This window comes from Strigops habroptila, unplaced genomic scaffold (assembly GCF_004027225.2).
Source record: "Strigops habroptila isolate Jane unplaced genomic scaffold, bStrHab1.2.pri NW_022045628.1_ctg1, whole genome shotgun sequence".
Taxonomy (NCBI): domain Eukaryota; kingdom Metazoa; phylum Chordata; class Aves; order Psittaciformes; family Psittacidae; genus Strigops; species Strigops habroptila.
Window position 1 is genome coordinate 305391 of NW_022651105.1, and position 16930 is coordinate 322320.

General features: G+C 62.6%; 1 protein-coding gene across 4 annotated transcripts; it reads left to right on the top strand.

The window, feature by feature from the left end:
* The first annotated feature begins 83 nt into the window (after positions 1 to 83).
* RELB (RELB proto-oncogene, NF-kB subunit) lies at positions 84 to 15778 on the top strand. 4 transcript variants are annotated; one of them, XM_030474973.1, is made up of 12 exons: positions 84 to 165; positions 1348 to 1401; positions 1492 to 1500; positions 1773 to 2161; positions 3280 to 3437; positions 6291 to 6382; positions 6471 to 6602; positions 7410 to 7514; positions 11340 to 11555; positions 13674 to 13742; positions 13838 to 13915; positions 15378 to 15778. In XM_030474973.1, the coding sequence occupies exons 1-12, from the start codon at positions 150 to 152 to the stop codon at positions 15758 to 15760; spliced, it is 1701 nt and encodes a 566-aa protein (XP_030330833.1). In that variant the 5' UTR covers positions 84 to 149; the 3' UTR covers positions 15761 to 15778. The 4 variants fall into 4 exon arrangements, with proteins under 4 accessions (XP_030330833.1, XP_030330836.1, XP_030330835.1 ...); XM_030474976.1 differs by having other exon boundaries at positions 131 to 165; positions 1492 to 1576; XM_030474975.1 differs by lacking the exon at positions 84 to 165 and adding an exon at positions 227 to 254.
* Positions 15779 to 16930: the final 1152 nt, after the last annotated feature.

Below are 16930 nucleotides of genomic sequence, written 5' to 3' on the forward strand. Positions count from 1 at the left end.
CAACCCGGTACCGCTGAGCTCTCGCGAGAGGCCGGCCGGGCGGGCACGCCCAATCGGATGCGCGGCGCCGTGACGTCACGGCGGGCGGCAGCCAATGGCGGCGCGGCCCGCCAGGGGATTTCCAGGTGCGGGGAGCGGACCCCGGGAACATGGCGCTGCCGCTCGGTGAGGGGAGAGCGGCGGGGCCCAGCGGGGCCTGCACCGGGGCCTGCACCGGGGCCTGCACCGGGGCCTGCACCGGGGCCTGCGGTGGGGTTCGTGCCGGGGCCCCGCACCGGGGCTCCCCGGAGCACCCGCTCGCTCCGTGCCGCGGGGCGGGGGGGACCGGCGCTCCTCGTCCCTGTGCCCTGCTCCTGGGCATCGCCTTGTTTGTAGCGGGGCGGGGATGGCGGGGACCCCCCGGTGGCGGTTGAGACATGGGGGGATGTTCCGTGTGTTTGTGGGGTGGTGGTCTCTGTGTCTATGGGGTGGTATTTCCAGTATCTGTGGGGCGGTGTTCTTTATGTCTATGGGGTGTTGTTGCCTGTATCTATGCGGTAGCAGTCGCTATATCTATGGGGGGACTTTGCTATGTATGTATGGGGTGGCATTCTCTGTACGTACGAGGCGATGTTGCATTTATATATAGGAGAATGCTCAGTGTATATATGCGGTGGTGCTTGTTGTGTCTGTGAGAGGACTTTAGTATGTATCTATGGGGTGGTATTCTTATGTGTCCATGGCGTGTCGTTCCCTGTATCTGTGGAGCGACGTTCCCTGTGTCTATGGGGTGGCATTTCCTATATATATGGAGGGACTTTCCCATGTGTTTATGGGTCCTGTGTATCTGTGGCGTGTCATTCCCTGTATCCATGGGGTGATGTTCTCTGTATCTATGGGAGGACATTCCTTGGACCTATGGGGTGTTGTTCCTTGCATCTATGGGGTGCCATTCCTTGTATCTATAGGGGAGCATTTGGTGTAATTATGGAGCGATATTCCCTGTATTTACAGAGTGGTGTTTCCTAAATCTATGGGGTGTTGTTACCTGTGTCTATAGAGAGGCATTCCCTGTATCTATGGGGTGGCATTCCCATGTATCTATGGGGTGGTGTTCCCTGTATCAGTGGGGGGACATTCCCATGTATCCATGGGGTGGTGTTCCCTGTATCTGGGGGGGGACATTCCCATGTATTCATGGGGGGCTATTGTCATTTATGTATGGGGTGACATTCCCACGTATTTATGGGAGGTATTCCTATTTATCTATGGGGTGTCATTCCCATTTATCTATGGGGCGTCATTCCCATTTATCCATAGGGTGGCATTCCTATGTATCTATGCAGTAACATTGTGCTGTTCCCATAGGAGCTGCCCTGCAGGATCCCGGCCTGGCCATGGCACACGCTGCTCCCGTCCCGGGTAAGACCCCCCCTGTCCCAGGGTGACCCCACCTCGGCTCCTCAGGGGCCACCCATGGGTGCGGGTCCCGCTATGGCCTTCCCTTTGCAGATGATTTAGGTGAGTGATTCCCATCGTGGTCCCGGGGAGTTTTCCCGCGTGTATCGGGGGCTGGAACGAGATCTTGGAGCTTCAGGTGATGGGATCCCACCTCCTGCATCCATAGACCCGGGGGGACCCCCCCATGGGGTGGGGGGTCAAGGGAAGGGATGGGGCAGCTCATCCCCCCATATAGGGCAGGAAGGAGGTGGGAAAGGGGCACGATCCGGATGAGGGTCAGGACAGGGTCAGAGGAGCCCCCCCCTCCCCATGGTGTCCTCCTGCCCCCCCAGAGATCATTGAGGAGGTGATGAAGGAGGATGGTTTCCAGCCGGATGCGGCCCTGCTCCAACCCCGACCCCCCCCCCGCGCCTCGGCCAAGCTGGTGGCGCGCGGCTCCAGCCCCACGGCGAGCGCCCCCCAGCTCACCCAGAGCCTCAGCACCCTGTCGCTGGCACCCAAAGCGGGGCCCCGGGGGGGTAGCACCCGGCACCGCTGGGCTCCCGGCTCCGGGAATGCCAAGGAGGAGCTGGAGGAGCTGCTGGAGCCGCCCAAGCTGGTGATCACGGAGCAGCCCAAGCAGCGCGGGATGAGGTTCCGCTACGAGTGCGAGGGGCGCTCAGCCGGCAGCATCCTGGGCCAGAGCAGCACCGAGGCCAGCAAGACCCTCCCGGCCATCGAGGTGAGGTGGGGGGCAGCTGGGGCAGGGTGTCGGGGGGGGGTTTGGGGGGGTAAAAGGGTGCCAGGACCCTGTGGGAGCCCCATGGAGGGAGCAGGATGTGGTTGAGGTCGGTGGGAAGCTGGTGGAGGTCAATGGAGCGCACCCCACGTCGTGGGGCTCAGCCAGGTCTGTGGGGAGGTGGCTCTGGGGTGGGGGGGGGAAGGGGTGGAGCAGCCCCCCCGGATGAAGGATTTGGAGGGTTGGGGGAGGAGAAGCTCAATGGGAGCCACCAACAGCCCCTTGTGCCCTATGGGAGCTCCCCCTTGTGCCCCATGGGAGCTCCCCTCTGCGCCCTATGGATGCTCCCCACTGCACCCTATGGATGCTCCCCACTGCACCCTATGGGAGCTCCCCGTTGTGCCCTATGGGAGCTCCCCGTTGTGCCCTATGGATGCTCCCCGTTGTGCCCTATGGGAGCTTCTCGTTGTGCCCTATGGGAGCTTCTCGTTGTGCCCTATGGATGCTCCACACTGTGCCCTATGGGAGCTCCACACTGTGCCCTATGGGAGCTCCCCACTGCGCCCTATGGGAGCTCCTCATTGTGCCCGATGGATGCTCCTCGTTGTGCCCCATGGGAGCTCCCCTCTGCGCCCTATGGATGCTCCCCACTGCACCCTATGGATGCTCCCCACTGCATCCTATGGGAGCTCCTCGTTGTGTCCTATGGGAGCTGCTCACTGTGTCCTATGGGAGCAGCAGGGCCAAGGGGGTTCCCTGCGCCCCTGCTCTGCTCTGGGGACACCCCAGTGCCTGAAGGGGCTCCAGGAGACCTGGAGCGGGGCCTTGGACATGGGATGGAGGGATGGGATGAGGAGATGATGGAAGAGCTGGATGGGACCTTGGGATGAAGCTCTTCCCCATGAGGGTGCTGGGACACTGGGATGGATGGAGAAGGTTTGGCTGCTCCATCCCTGGCAGTGCTCAAGGAGCAGCCTGCCTTATGGAAGCTGTCCCTGGGGGGTCACATCCTTCCCAAGCCATTCCTTTGCCTCTCCATTGGGTGCTGCAGGCTCGTGGGTGCTTGTGGGTGCTGCCCCCGCCCCGGGGTGCTCCATGGCCCGGTTTGGGTGTCCCCGCAGCTGCTGAACTGCCACTCGATCCCCGAGGTGAAGGTGACGGCGTGCCTGGTGTGGAAGGATTGGCCCCACCGCGTGCACCCGCATGGGCTGGTGGGCAAGGACTGCAGCAACGGGCTCTGCGAGGTGGTGCTCAGGCCCCAGAGCAACCCCAGGCACAGGTAGGGCCGCCCGCAGCACCCCAGGGTGCTCCGGGGCCGCTGGGTGCCTCGAGGGGCCGGCAGCACCGTCAGGGTGCGTTTGGGCAGCAGGGGGGGAAGGGGCAGGATTATGGGCTGGGATGGGTTGGGATGGAAGGAGCCACCTCCAGGAGGTGGGAAGGGGCAGGATTCCGGGTTGGGATGGGTTGGGATGGAAGGAGCCACCTGCAGGAGGGTGGAAAAGGGCAGGATTTGGGGTTGGGATGGGTTGGGATGGGTTGGGATGGCAGGAGCCACCTCCAGGAGATGGGAAGGGGCAGGATTCCGGGTTGGGATGGGTTGGGATGAGTTGGGATGGGTTGGGATGGAAGGAGCCACCTCCAGGAGGTGGGAAGGGACAGGATTCCGGGTTGGGATGGAAGGAGCCGCCTGCAGGAGTTGGGAAGGGGCAGGATTCCGGGTTGAGATGGGTTGGGATGGAAGGAGCCACCTCCAGGAGGTGGAAAGGGACAGGATTCCAGGTTGGGATGGGTTGGGATGGGTTGGGATGGAAGGAGCCCCCTGCAGCAGGTGGGAAGGGGCAGGATTCCGGGTTGAGATGGGTTGGGATGGAAGGAGCCGCCTCCAGGAGGTGGAAAGGGACAGGATTCCAGGTTGGGATGGGTTGGGATGGAAGGAGCCACCTCCAGGAGATGGGAAGGGGCAGGATTCCAGGTTGGGATGGATTGGGATGGGTTGGGATGGGTTGGGATGGAGGGAGCTGTCTCTAGCAGGTGGGAAGGGGCAGGATTCCGGGTTGGGATGGGTTGGGATGGAAGGAGCCACCTGCAGGAGGGTGGAAAAGGGCAGGATTTGGGGTTGGGATGGGTTGGGATGGCAGGAGCCACCTCCAGGAGGTGGGAAGGGGCAGGATTCCGGGTTGGGATGGGTTGGGATGAGTTGGGATGGGTTGGGATGGAAGGAGCCACCTCCAGGAGGTGGGAAGGGGCAGGATTCCGGGTTGGGATGGGTTGGGATGGAAGGAGTCACCTGCAGGAGGGTGGAAAGGGACAGGATTCCAGGTTGGGATGGGTTGGGATGGAAGGAGCCACCTCCAGGAGATGGGAAGGGGCAGGATTCCAGGTTGTGATGGATTGGGATGGGTTGGGATGGAAGGAGTCACCTGCAGAAGGGTGGGAAGGGGCAGGATTCCGGGTTGGGACGAGTTGGGATGGGTTGGGATGGATTGGGATGAGCTGGGATGAGTTGGGATGGGCTGGGATGGGTTGAGGTGGGCTGGGATGAGTTGGGATGGGCTGGGATGGGCTGGGATGGGTTGAGGTGGGCTGGGATGAGTTGGGATGGGCTGGGATGGGCTGGGATGGGTTGAGGTGGGCTGGGATGGGCTGGGATGGAGGGAGCCCCCCGCAGCAGGTGGGAAGGGGCAGGATTCCGGGGACGGGTTGGGATGGGGTGGGACGGATTGGGCTGGGATGGGCTGGGATGGGGTGGGTTGGGATGGGTTGGGATGAGCTGGGATGAGTTGGGATGGGCTGGGATGGGTTGGGATGGGTTGGAATGAGTTGGGATGGGTTGGGATGGGTTGGGGTGGGCTGGGATGGGTTGGGATGAGCTGGGATGGGTTGGGGTGGGCTGGGATGGAGGGAGCCGTGTCTAGAAGGGTGGGAAGGGGCAGGATTCTGGGTTGGGATGGGTTGGGATAGAGGGAGCCCCCCGCAGCAGGTGGGAAGGGGCAGGATTCCGGGTTGGGATGGGTTGGGATAGAGGGAGCCCCCCGCAGCAGGTGGGAAGGGGCAGGATTCCGGGTTGGGACGAGTTGGGATGGGGTGGGATGGATTGGGATGGGTTGGAATGGATTGGGATGGGATGGGGTGGGATGGGCTGGGATGGGATGAGTTAGGATGGGTTGGGATGAGTTGGGCTGGGATGGGTTGGGATGAGTTGGGATGGGCTGGGATGAGTTGGGCTGGGATGGGTTGGGATGGGTTGGGATGGAAGGAGCCACCTCCAGGAGGTGGGAAGGGGCAGGATTCCGGGTTGGGATGGGTTGGGATGGAAGGAGCCACCTGCAGGAGGGTGGAAAAGGGCAGGATTTGGGGTTGGGATGGGTTGGGATGGGTTGGGATGGCAGGAGCCACCTCCAGGAGATGGGAAGGGGCAGGATTCCGGGTTGGGATGGGTTGGGATGAGTTGGGATGGGTTGGGATGGAAGGAGCCACCTCCAGGAGGTGGAAAGGGACAGGATTCCAGGTTGGGATGGGTTGGGATGGAAGGAGCCACCTCCAGGAGGTGGAAAGGGACAGGATTCCAGGTTGGGATGGGTTGGGATGGAAGGAGCCACCTCCAGGAGGTGGGAAGGGGCAGGATTCCAGATTGGGATGGGTTGGGATGAGTTGGGATGGGTTGGGATGGAAGGAGCCACCTCCAGGAGATGGGAAGGGGCAGGATTCCAGATTGGGATGGGTTGGGATGGGTTGGGATGGAGGGAGCTGTCTCTAGCAGGTGGGAAGGGGCAGGATTCCGGGTTGGGATGGGTTGGGATGGGTTGGGATGGAAGGAGCCACCTCCAGGAGGTGGGAAGGGGCAGGATTCCGGGTTGGGATGGGTTGGGATGGGCTGGGATGAGTTGGGATGGGATGGGGTGGGCTGGGATGGGATGGGATGAGTTGGGATGGAGGGAGCCCCCCGCAGCAGGTGGGAAGGGGCAGGATTCCAGGTTGAGTTGGGATGGGATGGGTTGGGATGGGATGAGTTGGGATGGGCTGGGCTGGGCTGGGTTGGGATGGGTTGGGATGAGTTGGGATGAGTTGGGATGGGCTGGGATGGATCGGGGTTGGTTGGGATGGGCTGGGATGGAGCTCTGTGCTCCTGCAGCTTCAGCAACCTGGGCATCCAGTGCGTGAAGAAGAAGGAGATCGAGGCGGCCATCGAGAGGAAGCTGCAGTTGGGCATCGACCCCTTCAAAGGTAGCTCCGTGCAGCTGCGGCCGCGTCCCGGCGGCGGGAACGGCCCCGGCCCCGCGGGGCCACCAACCCCCCTGTGTCCCCCCCGCAGCCGGAGCGCTCCGGAACCACCAGGAGGTGGACATGAACGTGGTGCGGATCTGCTTCCAGGCTTCCTACCGGGATGCGGCGGGACACACGCGGCACCTCGGGCCCGTGCTCTCCGAGCCCATCTTCGACAAGAGTACGTGCGGGGGTCGTCCCGGTGGCATTCCATAGGGATGGGGGGTGATGGTCCCGGTGGCATTCCATGGGGATGGGGGGGGGATGGTCCCCATGGGAATGATCCCGGTGGCATTCCATAGGGATGGGGGGGGAACAGTCCTGATGGGGACATTCCCGATGGTATTCCATGGGGATGGGGGGGGATGGTCCCGATGGGAATGATTCTGATGGCATTCCATGAGGATGGGGGGGGAATGGTCCCGGTGGGAATGATCCCGATGGCATTCCATGGGGATGGGGGGGGATGGTCCCGGTTTCATTCCATGGGGATGGGGGGAAAGGGATGGTCCCGATGGGAACATTCCTGATGCCATTCCATGAGGATGGGTTGGGAAGGGATGATCCTGATGGGAACATTCCCAATCCCATTCCATGGGAATGGGGGGGAAGGGATGGTCCCAATGGGAATGATCCCGGTGGCATTCCATAGGGATGGGGGGAGGGATGGTCCCGATGGGCCCGTTCCCGATCCCATTCCATGGGGATGGGTTGGGAAGGGATGATCCCGATGGGCCCGTTCCCGATCCCATTCCATGGGGATGGGGGGAAGGGATGATCCCGATGGGAATGTTCCCGATCCCATTCCATGGGGGTGGGTTGGGAAGGGATGATCCCGATGGGAATGTTCCCGATCCCATTCCATGGGGATGGGTTGGGAAGGGATGATCCCGATGGGCCCGTTCCCGATCCCATTCCATGGGGATGGGTTGGGAAGGGATGATCCCGATGGGAATGTTCCCGATCCCATTCCGTGCTGATCCCGTAGAATCCACCAACACGTCGGAGCTGCGGATCTGCCGCATGAACAAGGAGAGCGGCCCCTGCACCGGGGGGGAGGAGCTTTACCTGCTCTGCGACAAGGTCCAGAAAGGTACCGGGACGCACCGGGATGCACTGGGATATACTGGGATGCACTGGGATATACTGGGATCGCTTTGGGACACACCGGGATGCACTGGGATATACTGGGATCGCTTCGGGACACACTGGGATACACCGGGATACAGTGGGATACACTGGGGTACACCAGGATCACTTCAGGACACACTGGGATACAGTGGGATCACTTTGGGACACACCAGGATACACTGGAATACACCAGGATCACTTCGGGACACACTGGGATACAGTGGGATCACTTTGGGACACAGCAGGATACACTGGGATACACCAGGATCACTTCGGGACACACTGGGATACAGTGGGATCACTTCGGGACACACTGGGATAAACCGGGATCACTTTGGGACACACTGGGATACAGTGGGATCACTTCGGGACACACTGGGATAAAACGGGATCACTTTGGGACACACTGGGATACAGTGGGATCACTTCGGGACACACTGGGATAAAACGGGATCACTTTGGGACACACTGGGATACAGTGGGATACACCAGGATCACTTCGGGACACACTGGGATGCAGTGGGATCACTTTGGGACACACTGGGATAAAACGGGATCACTTTGGGACACACTGGGATACAGTGGGATACACCAGGATCACTTCGGGACACACTGGGATACAGTGGGATCACTTTGGGACACACTGGGATAAAACGGGATCACTTTGGGACACACTGGGATACAGTGGGATACACCAGGATCACTTCGGGACACACTGGGATACAGTGGGATCACTTTGGGACACACTGGGATAAAACGGGATCACTTTGGGACACACCGGGATACAATGGGATCACTTCGGGATACACTGGGATACAGTGGCATCACTTTGGGATAGACTGGCATCACTTCGGGATACAGTGGGATATACTGGGATACACTGGGATCACTTTGGGACACACTGGGACACACCGGGATACACTGGGACACACCGGGATCACTTTGGGACACACCGGGATACACTGGGATACAGTGGGATACACTGGGGCACACCAGGATCACTTCAGGACACACCGGGATACACTGGGATACAGTGGGATCACTTTGGGACACACTGGGATACATTGGCATACACTGGGATATACTGGGATCACTTCGGGACGCACCGGGATACACTGGGATACACTGGGATCAGTTTGGGACACACTGGGATACACTGGGATACACTGGGATCACTTTGGGACACACCGGGATACACTGGGATATACTGGGATCACTTTGGGACACACCGGGGTACACTGGGATATACTGGGATCACTTTGGGACACACTGGGATACACTGGGATATACTGGGATCACTTTGGGACACACTGGGATACACTGGGATATACTGGGATCACTTTGGGACACACTGGGATACACTGGGATATACTGGGATCACTTTGGGACACACTGGGATACACTGGGGTACACTGGGATATATTGGGATCACTTCGGGACACACCGGGATACACTGGGATACACCGGGATCACTTTGGGACACACCGGGATACACTGGGATCACTTTGGGAGACACCGGGATACACTGGGATCACTTCAGGATACACCGAGATCACTTTGGGACACACTGGGATACACCGGGATACACCAGGAGCACAGTGGGACACACCAGGAGCACACTGGGACACACTGGGATACACCAGGAGCGCACTGGGACACACCGGGATCACACCGGGATCACACTGGGACACACCGGGAGCGCACCGGGATATGCTGGGATCACACCGGGATCACACTGGGACACACCGGGAGCGCACCGGGAGCTCACTGGGATACACCAGGAGCGCACCGGGATACGCTGGGATCACACTGGGATCACACTGGGACACACCGGGAGCGCACCGGGACACACTGGGACACAGTGGGATCACACTGGGACACACTGGGACGCACTGGGATCACACTGGGACACACTGGGACGCACGGGGATCGCACTGGGATCACACAGGGACACACTGGGACACACCGGGATCACACTGGGACACACCGGGATCACACTGGGACACACTGGGATACACCGGGAATGCCGCCATCCCAAAGGCAGCCGGGGGGGGGCGCCTTGTCCCCTGGGAGGCGGGAATGGGGGTGACCAAGTGGGGGATGCTGAAGGGGATGGGAGGTGCCGCCTCCCCCTGGCTCTGGAGCACCCATGGGTGCCATTGGGGGCACCCCTGGGGGCTCTGTGGGTGCTATTGGGCTCCATTGGGTGCCATAGGGTCCCGTTGCTCCCCGTGCAGAGGTCGTCGCGGTGGTGTTCCGCACGGCCACGTGGGAGGTGGATGTGTGGGTGCCATTGGGAGTCTGTGGGTGCTATAGGGTGCCATTGGGCTCCATTGTGGGTGCTTTAGGGTGCCATTGGGCTCCATTGAGCGTGCTTTAGGGTGCTATTGTGGTCTATTGGGGGTGCTATAGGGTGCCATTGGGCTCCATTGGCGGTGCTTTAGGGTGCCATTGGGCTCCATTGAGGGTGCTTTAGGGTGCTATTGTGGTCTATTGGGAGTGCTATAGGGTGCCATTGGGCTCTATTGGGCTCCATTGGGTGCTGTCACCCCATGCAGAAGACATCACAGTGGTATTTTGCATGGTCATGTAGGAGGTGGATGTGCGGGTGCCATTGGGTGCCGTTGGGTGCCATTGCCATGCAGAGGACATTGCAGTGGTGTTCCGCACAGCCCCGTGGGAGGCGGCTGTGTGGGTGCTGTAGGGTGCCGTTGGGTGCTATTGGGTGCCGTTGGGTGCTGTTGAGTGCCGTTGGGTGCCCTTGGGTGCCGTTGCCATGCAGAGGACATCGCGGTGGTGTTCCGCACGGCCACGTGGGAGGCGGCTGTGTGGGTGCCATTGGGTGCTGTAGGGTCCCATTGGGTGCCATTGGGTGCCGTTGCCATGCAGAGGACATTGTGGTGGTGTTCCGCACGGCCACGTGGGAGGCGGCTGTGTGGGTGCCATTGGGTGCTGTAGGGTCCCATTGGGTGCCATTGGGTGCCGTTGCCATGCAGAGGACATCGTGGTGGTGTTCCGCACGGCCACGTGGGAGGCGGCTGTGTGGGTGCCATTGGGTGCTGTAGGGTCCCATTGGGTGCCGTTGGGTGCCATTGGGTGCCGTTGGGTGCCATTGGGCGCTGTGCCCCGCAGAGGACATCGCGGTGGTGTTCCGCACGGCCACGTGGGAGGCGGCTGTGTGGGTGCCATTGGGTGCTGTAGGGTCCCATTGGGTGCCATTGGGTGCCGTTGCCATGCAGAGGACATCGTGGTGGTGTTCCGCACGGCCACGTGGGAGGTGGCTGTGTGGGTGCCATTGGGTGCTGTAGGGTCCCATTGGGTGCCGTTGGGTGCCATTGGGTGCCGTTGGGTGCCATTGGGTGCCGTTGCCATGCAGAGGACATCGCGGTGGTGTTCCGCACGGCCCCGTGGGAGGCGGCTGTGTGGGTGCCATTGGGTGCTGTAGGGTGCCGTTGGGTGCCATTGGGTGCCGTTGGGTGCCATTGGGTGCCGTTGCCATGCAGAGGACATCGCGGTGGTGTTCCGCACGGCCCCGTGGGAGGTGGCTGTGTGGGTGCCGTTGGGTGCCATTGGGTGCCGTTGGGTGCCATTGGGTGCCGTTGCCATGCAGAGGACATCGCGGTGGTGTTCCGCACGGCCCCGTGGGAGGCGGCTGTGTGGGTGCCATTGGGTGCCGTTGGGTGTCATTGGGCGCTGTAGGGTGCCATTGGGTGCCGTTGGGTGCCATTGGGCGCTGTAGGGTGCCGTTGGGTGCCGTTGGGTGCCATTGGGTGCCGTTGCCATGCAGAGGACATCGCGGTGGTGTTCCGCACGGCCACGTGGGAGGCGCGCGCGGACTTCTCGCAGGCCGACGTGCACCGGCAGGTCGCCATCGTGCTGCGCACGCCCCCGTACCAGCACCTGGAGCTGCAGCGGCCCGTGGAGGTGGAGGTGGTGCTGCAGCGCCTCACCGACAGCGAGTGCAGCCAGGCCTTCCCCTTCACGTACCTGCCCCGGCACCCCGGTACGGGGGGGGGGGGGTTGGGGGTGGGGGGTGATGGGGGTGATGGGGATGTGGGGGTGATGGGGTGATGGGGGTAATGGGGATATGGGGGTGATGGGGGTGATGGGGATATGGGGGTGATGGGGGTGATGGGGATATGGGGGTGATGGGGATGAATGGGGGTAATGGGGATGTGGGGGTGATGGGGGTGATGGGGATGTGGGGGTGATGGGGGTGATGGGGGTGAATGGGGGTAATGGGGATGTGGGGGTGATGGGGGTGATGGGGATGTGGGGGTGATGGGGGTGATGGGGATGTGGGGGTGATGGGGGTGATGGGGATGTGGGGGTGATGGGGATGTGGGGGTGATGGGGGTGATGGGGACATGGGGGTGATGGGGGTGATGGGGATGTGGGGGTGATGGGGGTGAATGGGGGTAATGGGGATGTGGGGGTGATGGGGGTGATGGGGGTGAATGGGGGTAATGGGGATGTGGGGGTGATGGGGATGTGGGGGTGATGGGGGTAATGGGGATGTGGGGGTGATGGGGGTGATGGGGGTGATGGGGGTGATGGGGATGTGAGGGTGATGGGGGTGAATGGGGGTAATGGGGATATGGGGATGTGGGGGTGATGGGGAGATGGGGGTGATGGGATGATGGGTATATGGGGGTGATGGGGGTGAATGCGGATATGGGGCTGATGGGGATGTGGGGGTGATGGGGATGTGGGGGTAATGGGGGATATGGGGGTGATGGGGATATGGGGGTGATGGGGGAGGTGGGGGTGATGGGGACATGGGGGTAATGGGGGATATAGGGGTAATGGGGATATAGGAGTAATGGGGATGTGGGGGTGATGGAGGATGTGGGGGTGATGGGGACATGGGGTGATGGGGACGTGAGGGTGATGGGGATGTGGGGTGATGTGGGACATGGGGGTGATGGGGACATGGAGGTGATGGGAATATGGGGGTGATGGAGACATGGGGGTGATGGGGGATGTGGGGGTGATGGGGACGTGGGGGTGATGGGGATGTGGGGGTGATGGGGACGTGGGGGTGATGGGGATATGGGGGATATGGGGCTGATGGGGATATGGGGGTCATGGGGATGTGGGGTTATGGGGGTGATGGGGACATGGGGGTGATGGGGACGTGGGGGTGATGGGGACGTGGGGGTGTGGGGGTGAATGGGGATATGGGGGTGTGGGGGTGATGGGGACATGGGGGTGATGGGCATATGGGGGTGATGGGGGATATGGGATGATGGGGATGTGGGGGTGATGGGGATATGGGGGTGATGGGGGATATGGGATGATGGGGATGTGGGGGTGATGGGGATATGGGGGTGATGGGGATATGGGGGTGATGGGGGATATGGGGTGATGGGGACATGGGAGTGATGAGGATGTGGGGGTGATGGGGGATGTTGGGGCAAATGAGGGTGATGGGGATATGGGGGTGATGGGGATATGGGGGTGATGGGGACATGGGGGTGATGGGGACGTGGGGGTGATGGGGGTGAATGGGGACATGGGGGTGATGGGGATGTGGGGGTGTGGGGGTGATGGGGATATGGGAGTGTGGGGGTGATGGGGATATGGGGGTGATGGGGACATGGGGGTGATGGAGGATATGGGTGTGATGGGGATATGGGGGTGATGGGGGATGTGGGGGTGACGGGGATGATGGGGATATGAGGGTTAATGGGAGTGATGGGGGATATGGGGGTTGTGGGGGATATGAGGTTATGGGGGTGATGGGGATGTGGGGGTGATGGGGGACATGGGAGTGATGAGGATGTGGGGTGATGGGGACATGGGGTGATGGCGGATATGGGGGTGATGGGACATGGAGGTGATGGGGGATATGGGGGTGATGGGGGACGTGGGGTGATGGGGAGATGGGAGTGATGGGGACGTGGGGTGATGCGGAATATGGGGTGATGGGGGGTATGGGGGATATGGGGGTGATGGGGATATGAGGGTGAGGGGGACATGGGGGTGATGGGGATATGGGGTGATGGGGATATGGGGTGATGGACCACACAGGATGGGGACAGGTCCATCTCCAAGCACGGAGCCAAATCTCACGGGGTGACGGGGGGGTCCCCTTGCTCACGGCCCCCCCTCCCCACAGACGTCTATGGGGTGCAGCAGAAGCGGAAGCGGGGCATGCCCGACGTGCTGGAGGAGCTCTCGGGCTCAGGTGGGTTTGGGGGGGCTCATCCCGCCATTGGGGACTCCCATGGCCGGGGGGGGGGTCACCCTGTGCCAACTGCCCCCCCCCCCCCCCCCCCATAGATCCATACGGGATCGAAGCCAAGAGGAGGAAGAAGCCCCCCGGGTACATGGAGCACTTCTCCCCACTGCCTGCGGCCGGTGGGTGCCGGGGAGGGGGTCCGGGGGGGGGGACAGTGTTTGGGGTCCCATTGGCACCTATGGGGGGAGTGGGGAGAGCTTGGCCTGACCTCGGGGCTGAAAAGCCCCCCCCCCAGGGGTGGGAGAGGGCCCTGGGGACCCCCAGCCCCCCTTTTACCCCCCAAAACCCCGTTTTTCCCCCCCCCAACCTCCCATTTTTACCCCCTTCCCCATTTGACCCCCCCAGAAAACCATTTTGCCCCCCAAATCCCCATTTCCCCCCCTAAAAGCCTCATTTCCCCCCCCAACCCCATTTTTACCCTTTTCCCGTTTGACCCCCCAAAACCCCCATTTCCCCCCAAACCCCATTCCTCCCCCTCCAAAACTCCATTTCCCCCCCAAACCCCCCTTTCCCCCAAACCCCATTTCAACCCCCAAACCCCATTCCTCTCCCCCCAAACCCCCATTTCCCCCCCAAAACCCCCCATTTCTCCCCCCAAACCCCTTCCCCCCCAAACCCCATTTTCCCCCCATTACTTTCCCCCCAAACCCCTATTTCCCCCCAGAAAACCATTTCTCCCCCCAAACCCCCATTTCTCCCCCCAAACCCCCTTTTCCCCCAAAAAAACCCCCATTTCTCCCCCCCAACCCCCCATTTCCCCCCCAAACCCCCCTTCCCCCAACCCCCTATTTCCCCCCCAAACCCCCCTTCCCCCAACCCCCTATTTCTCCCCCCAAACCCCCTTTCCCCCCCCAAAACCCCATTTCCCCCAAACCCCTATTTTCCCCCCAAAAAACCCCCATTTCTCCCCCCAAACCCCCCTTTTCCCCCCCAAACCCCATTTCCCCCCCCAAACCCCATTTCTCTCCCCCCAAACTCCTATTTTCCCCCCAAAAAACCCCGTTTCTCCCCCCAAACCCCTATTTTCCCCCAAAAAACCCCTTTTCCCCCCCAAACCCCATTTCTCTCCCCAAAACCCATTTTCCCCCCATTTTCCCCCAAACCCCCCTTTCCCCCCCAAACCCCATTTCTCTCCCCCCAAACCCCCATTTCCCCCCAAAAAAACCCCCATTTCTGCCCCCAAACCCCTACTTCCCCCCCCAAACCCCCCTTTCCCCCCCCAAAACCCCCATTTCCACCCCCAAAACCCCCATTTCTCCCCCCAAACTCCCATTCCCCCCCCAAAACCCCCTTTCCCCCCCCACCCCTCTTCTCCCTCAGCCCCCCCTTTTCCCCCCCAAACCTCCCTTCCCCCCAAACCCCCATTTCTCCCCCAAACCCCTATTTCCCCCCAAAACCCCCATTTCTCCCCCCAAACCCCCCTACCCCCCCTAAAACCCCCATTTACCCCCCCAAAGCCCCCTTCCCCCCAAACCCCCCTTTCCCCTCCAAAACCCCCATTTCTCCCCCCAAACCCCCCTTCCCCCCCCCCCGTTTCCCCCCCAACCCCCTATTTGACAGCCCCCCTCTGTCCCCCCCCAGACCCCACCTTGCCGGTGGAGCCGGACCCGCTGGACCCCCTGCCCCAGCTCTACGTCCCCTTCGCCCCCCCGGCGCTGCCCCCCCCGTACCCGCTGCTGGACCTGCCCGAGCTGCTGTCAGAGCCCTTCGCGCCCCCCCCCCGGGGACACCCCCCCCACCGCCACCCTGGTGGGGACCCACATGTTCCCGGGGCACGTCTGAGCCCCCCCCCCCCCCCCCCGGCCCCACACAGGACTCGGGTACCCCCATTCCCCCCCCCAGGAGGTGGGGGGGACCCTGCCCCGGGCTGGCTGGACCCCCCCGGGGCGGCCACAGCCCAGCCGCGGTTCGGACCCCCCCAGCTCGAGCTGCTTTGCACTATATTTATGGGGGGGGCGGAATAAAGCCATGGATGGACTCCAGAGCACCCGTAGGGCCCAGTGTGGCCCCGGCACCGGCACCGGGACCGCGCCTGCCCATTAGAGCCCCGGGACCGCTGTGCCCGGTGTAATCCCGGGACCGGGACCGCTCCGCCCGGTATGGGACCGGGACCGGGACTGGGACTGCTCCTGCCCAGTATAGCTCCGCGACCGGGATCCCTGTGCCCGGTACAACCCCGGCACCGGGACCGCTGTGCCCTGTACAGCCCGGGACCGGGACTGCTGTGCCTGGTGTAGCCACGGGACCGCCGTGCCCGGTATAGCCCCGGGACCGGTGTGCCCATTATAGCCCTGGGACCGCCATGCCCGATATAGCCCCGGGACTGGTCCCGCTGTGCCCGGTGTAGCCCCGGGACCGGGATCTCTGTGCCCGGTATAGCCCCTGGACCGGAGCCGCCGTGCCCGGTGTAGCCCCGGGACCGGTGTGCCCATTATAGCCCTGGGACCGCCATGCCCGATATAGCCCCGGGACTGGTCCCGCTGTGCCCGGTGTAGCCCCGGGACCGGGATCTCTGTGCCCGGTATAGCCCCTGGACCGGAGCCGCCGTGCCCGGTACAGCCCGGGACCGCTGTGCCCGGTGTAGCCCCGGAACCAGGACGCCTGTGCCCGGTGTAGCCCCGGGACTGGTCCCGCTGTGCCTGGTACAGCTCCGGGACCCCTGTGCCCGGTATGGGACCCGACCCCTGTAGCCCCGGGACCGCCGTGCCCGGTATGGGACCGGGACTCGGACCGCCGTGCCCAGTGTAGCCCCGGGACCGGGACCGCTCCTGCCCGATACAGCCCCGGGACCTCTGTGCCTGTTATAGCCCCGGGACCGGGATCGCAGTGCCCAGTATGGGACCAGCCCCGGGACCTCTGTGCCCGGTGTAGCCCCGGGACCGGGACCGCTCCTGCCCGTTGTAGCTCCGGGACCGCTGTGCCCGGTGTAGCCCCGGGACCGCTCCTGCCCGGTATGGGACCGGGACCGCCGTGCCAGTGTAGCCCCGGGATCGGGACCGCTCCTGCCCATTATAGCCCCGGGACCGGAGCCGCCGTGCCCGGTACAGCCCGGGACCGCTGTGCCCGGTGTAGCCCCGGAACCAGGACGCCTGTGCCTGGTGTAGCACCGGGACCCAGGTGCCCGGTATAGCCCC

What these genes read in the sequence shown, in the direction of transcription:
- RELB (XM_030474973.1), top strand. An exon ending in AGACCCTCCCGGCCATCGAG is followed by an intron (nt 2,162 to 3,279) that starts GTGAGGTGGGGG and finishes GTGTCCCCGCAG; the next exon opens with CTGCTGAACTGCCACTCGAT. An exon ending in GGAGGAGCTCTCGGGCTCAG is followed by an intron (nt 13,743 to 13,837) that starts GTGGGTTTGGGG and finishes CCCCCCCCATAG; the next exon opens with ATCCATACGGGATCGAAGCC.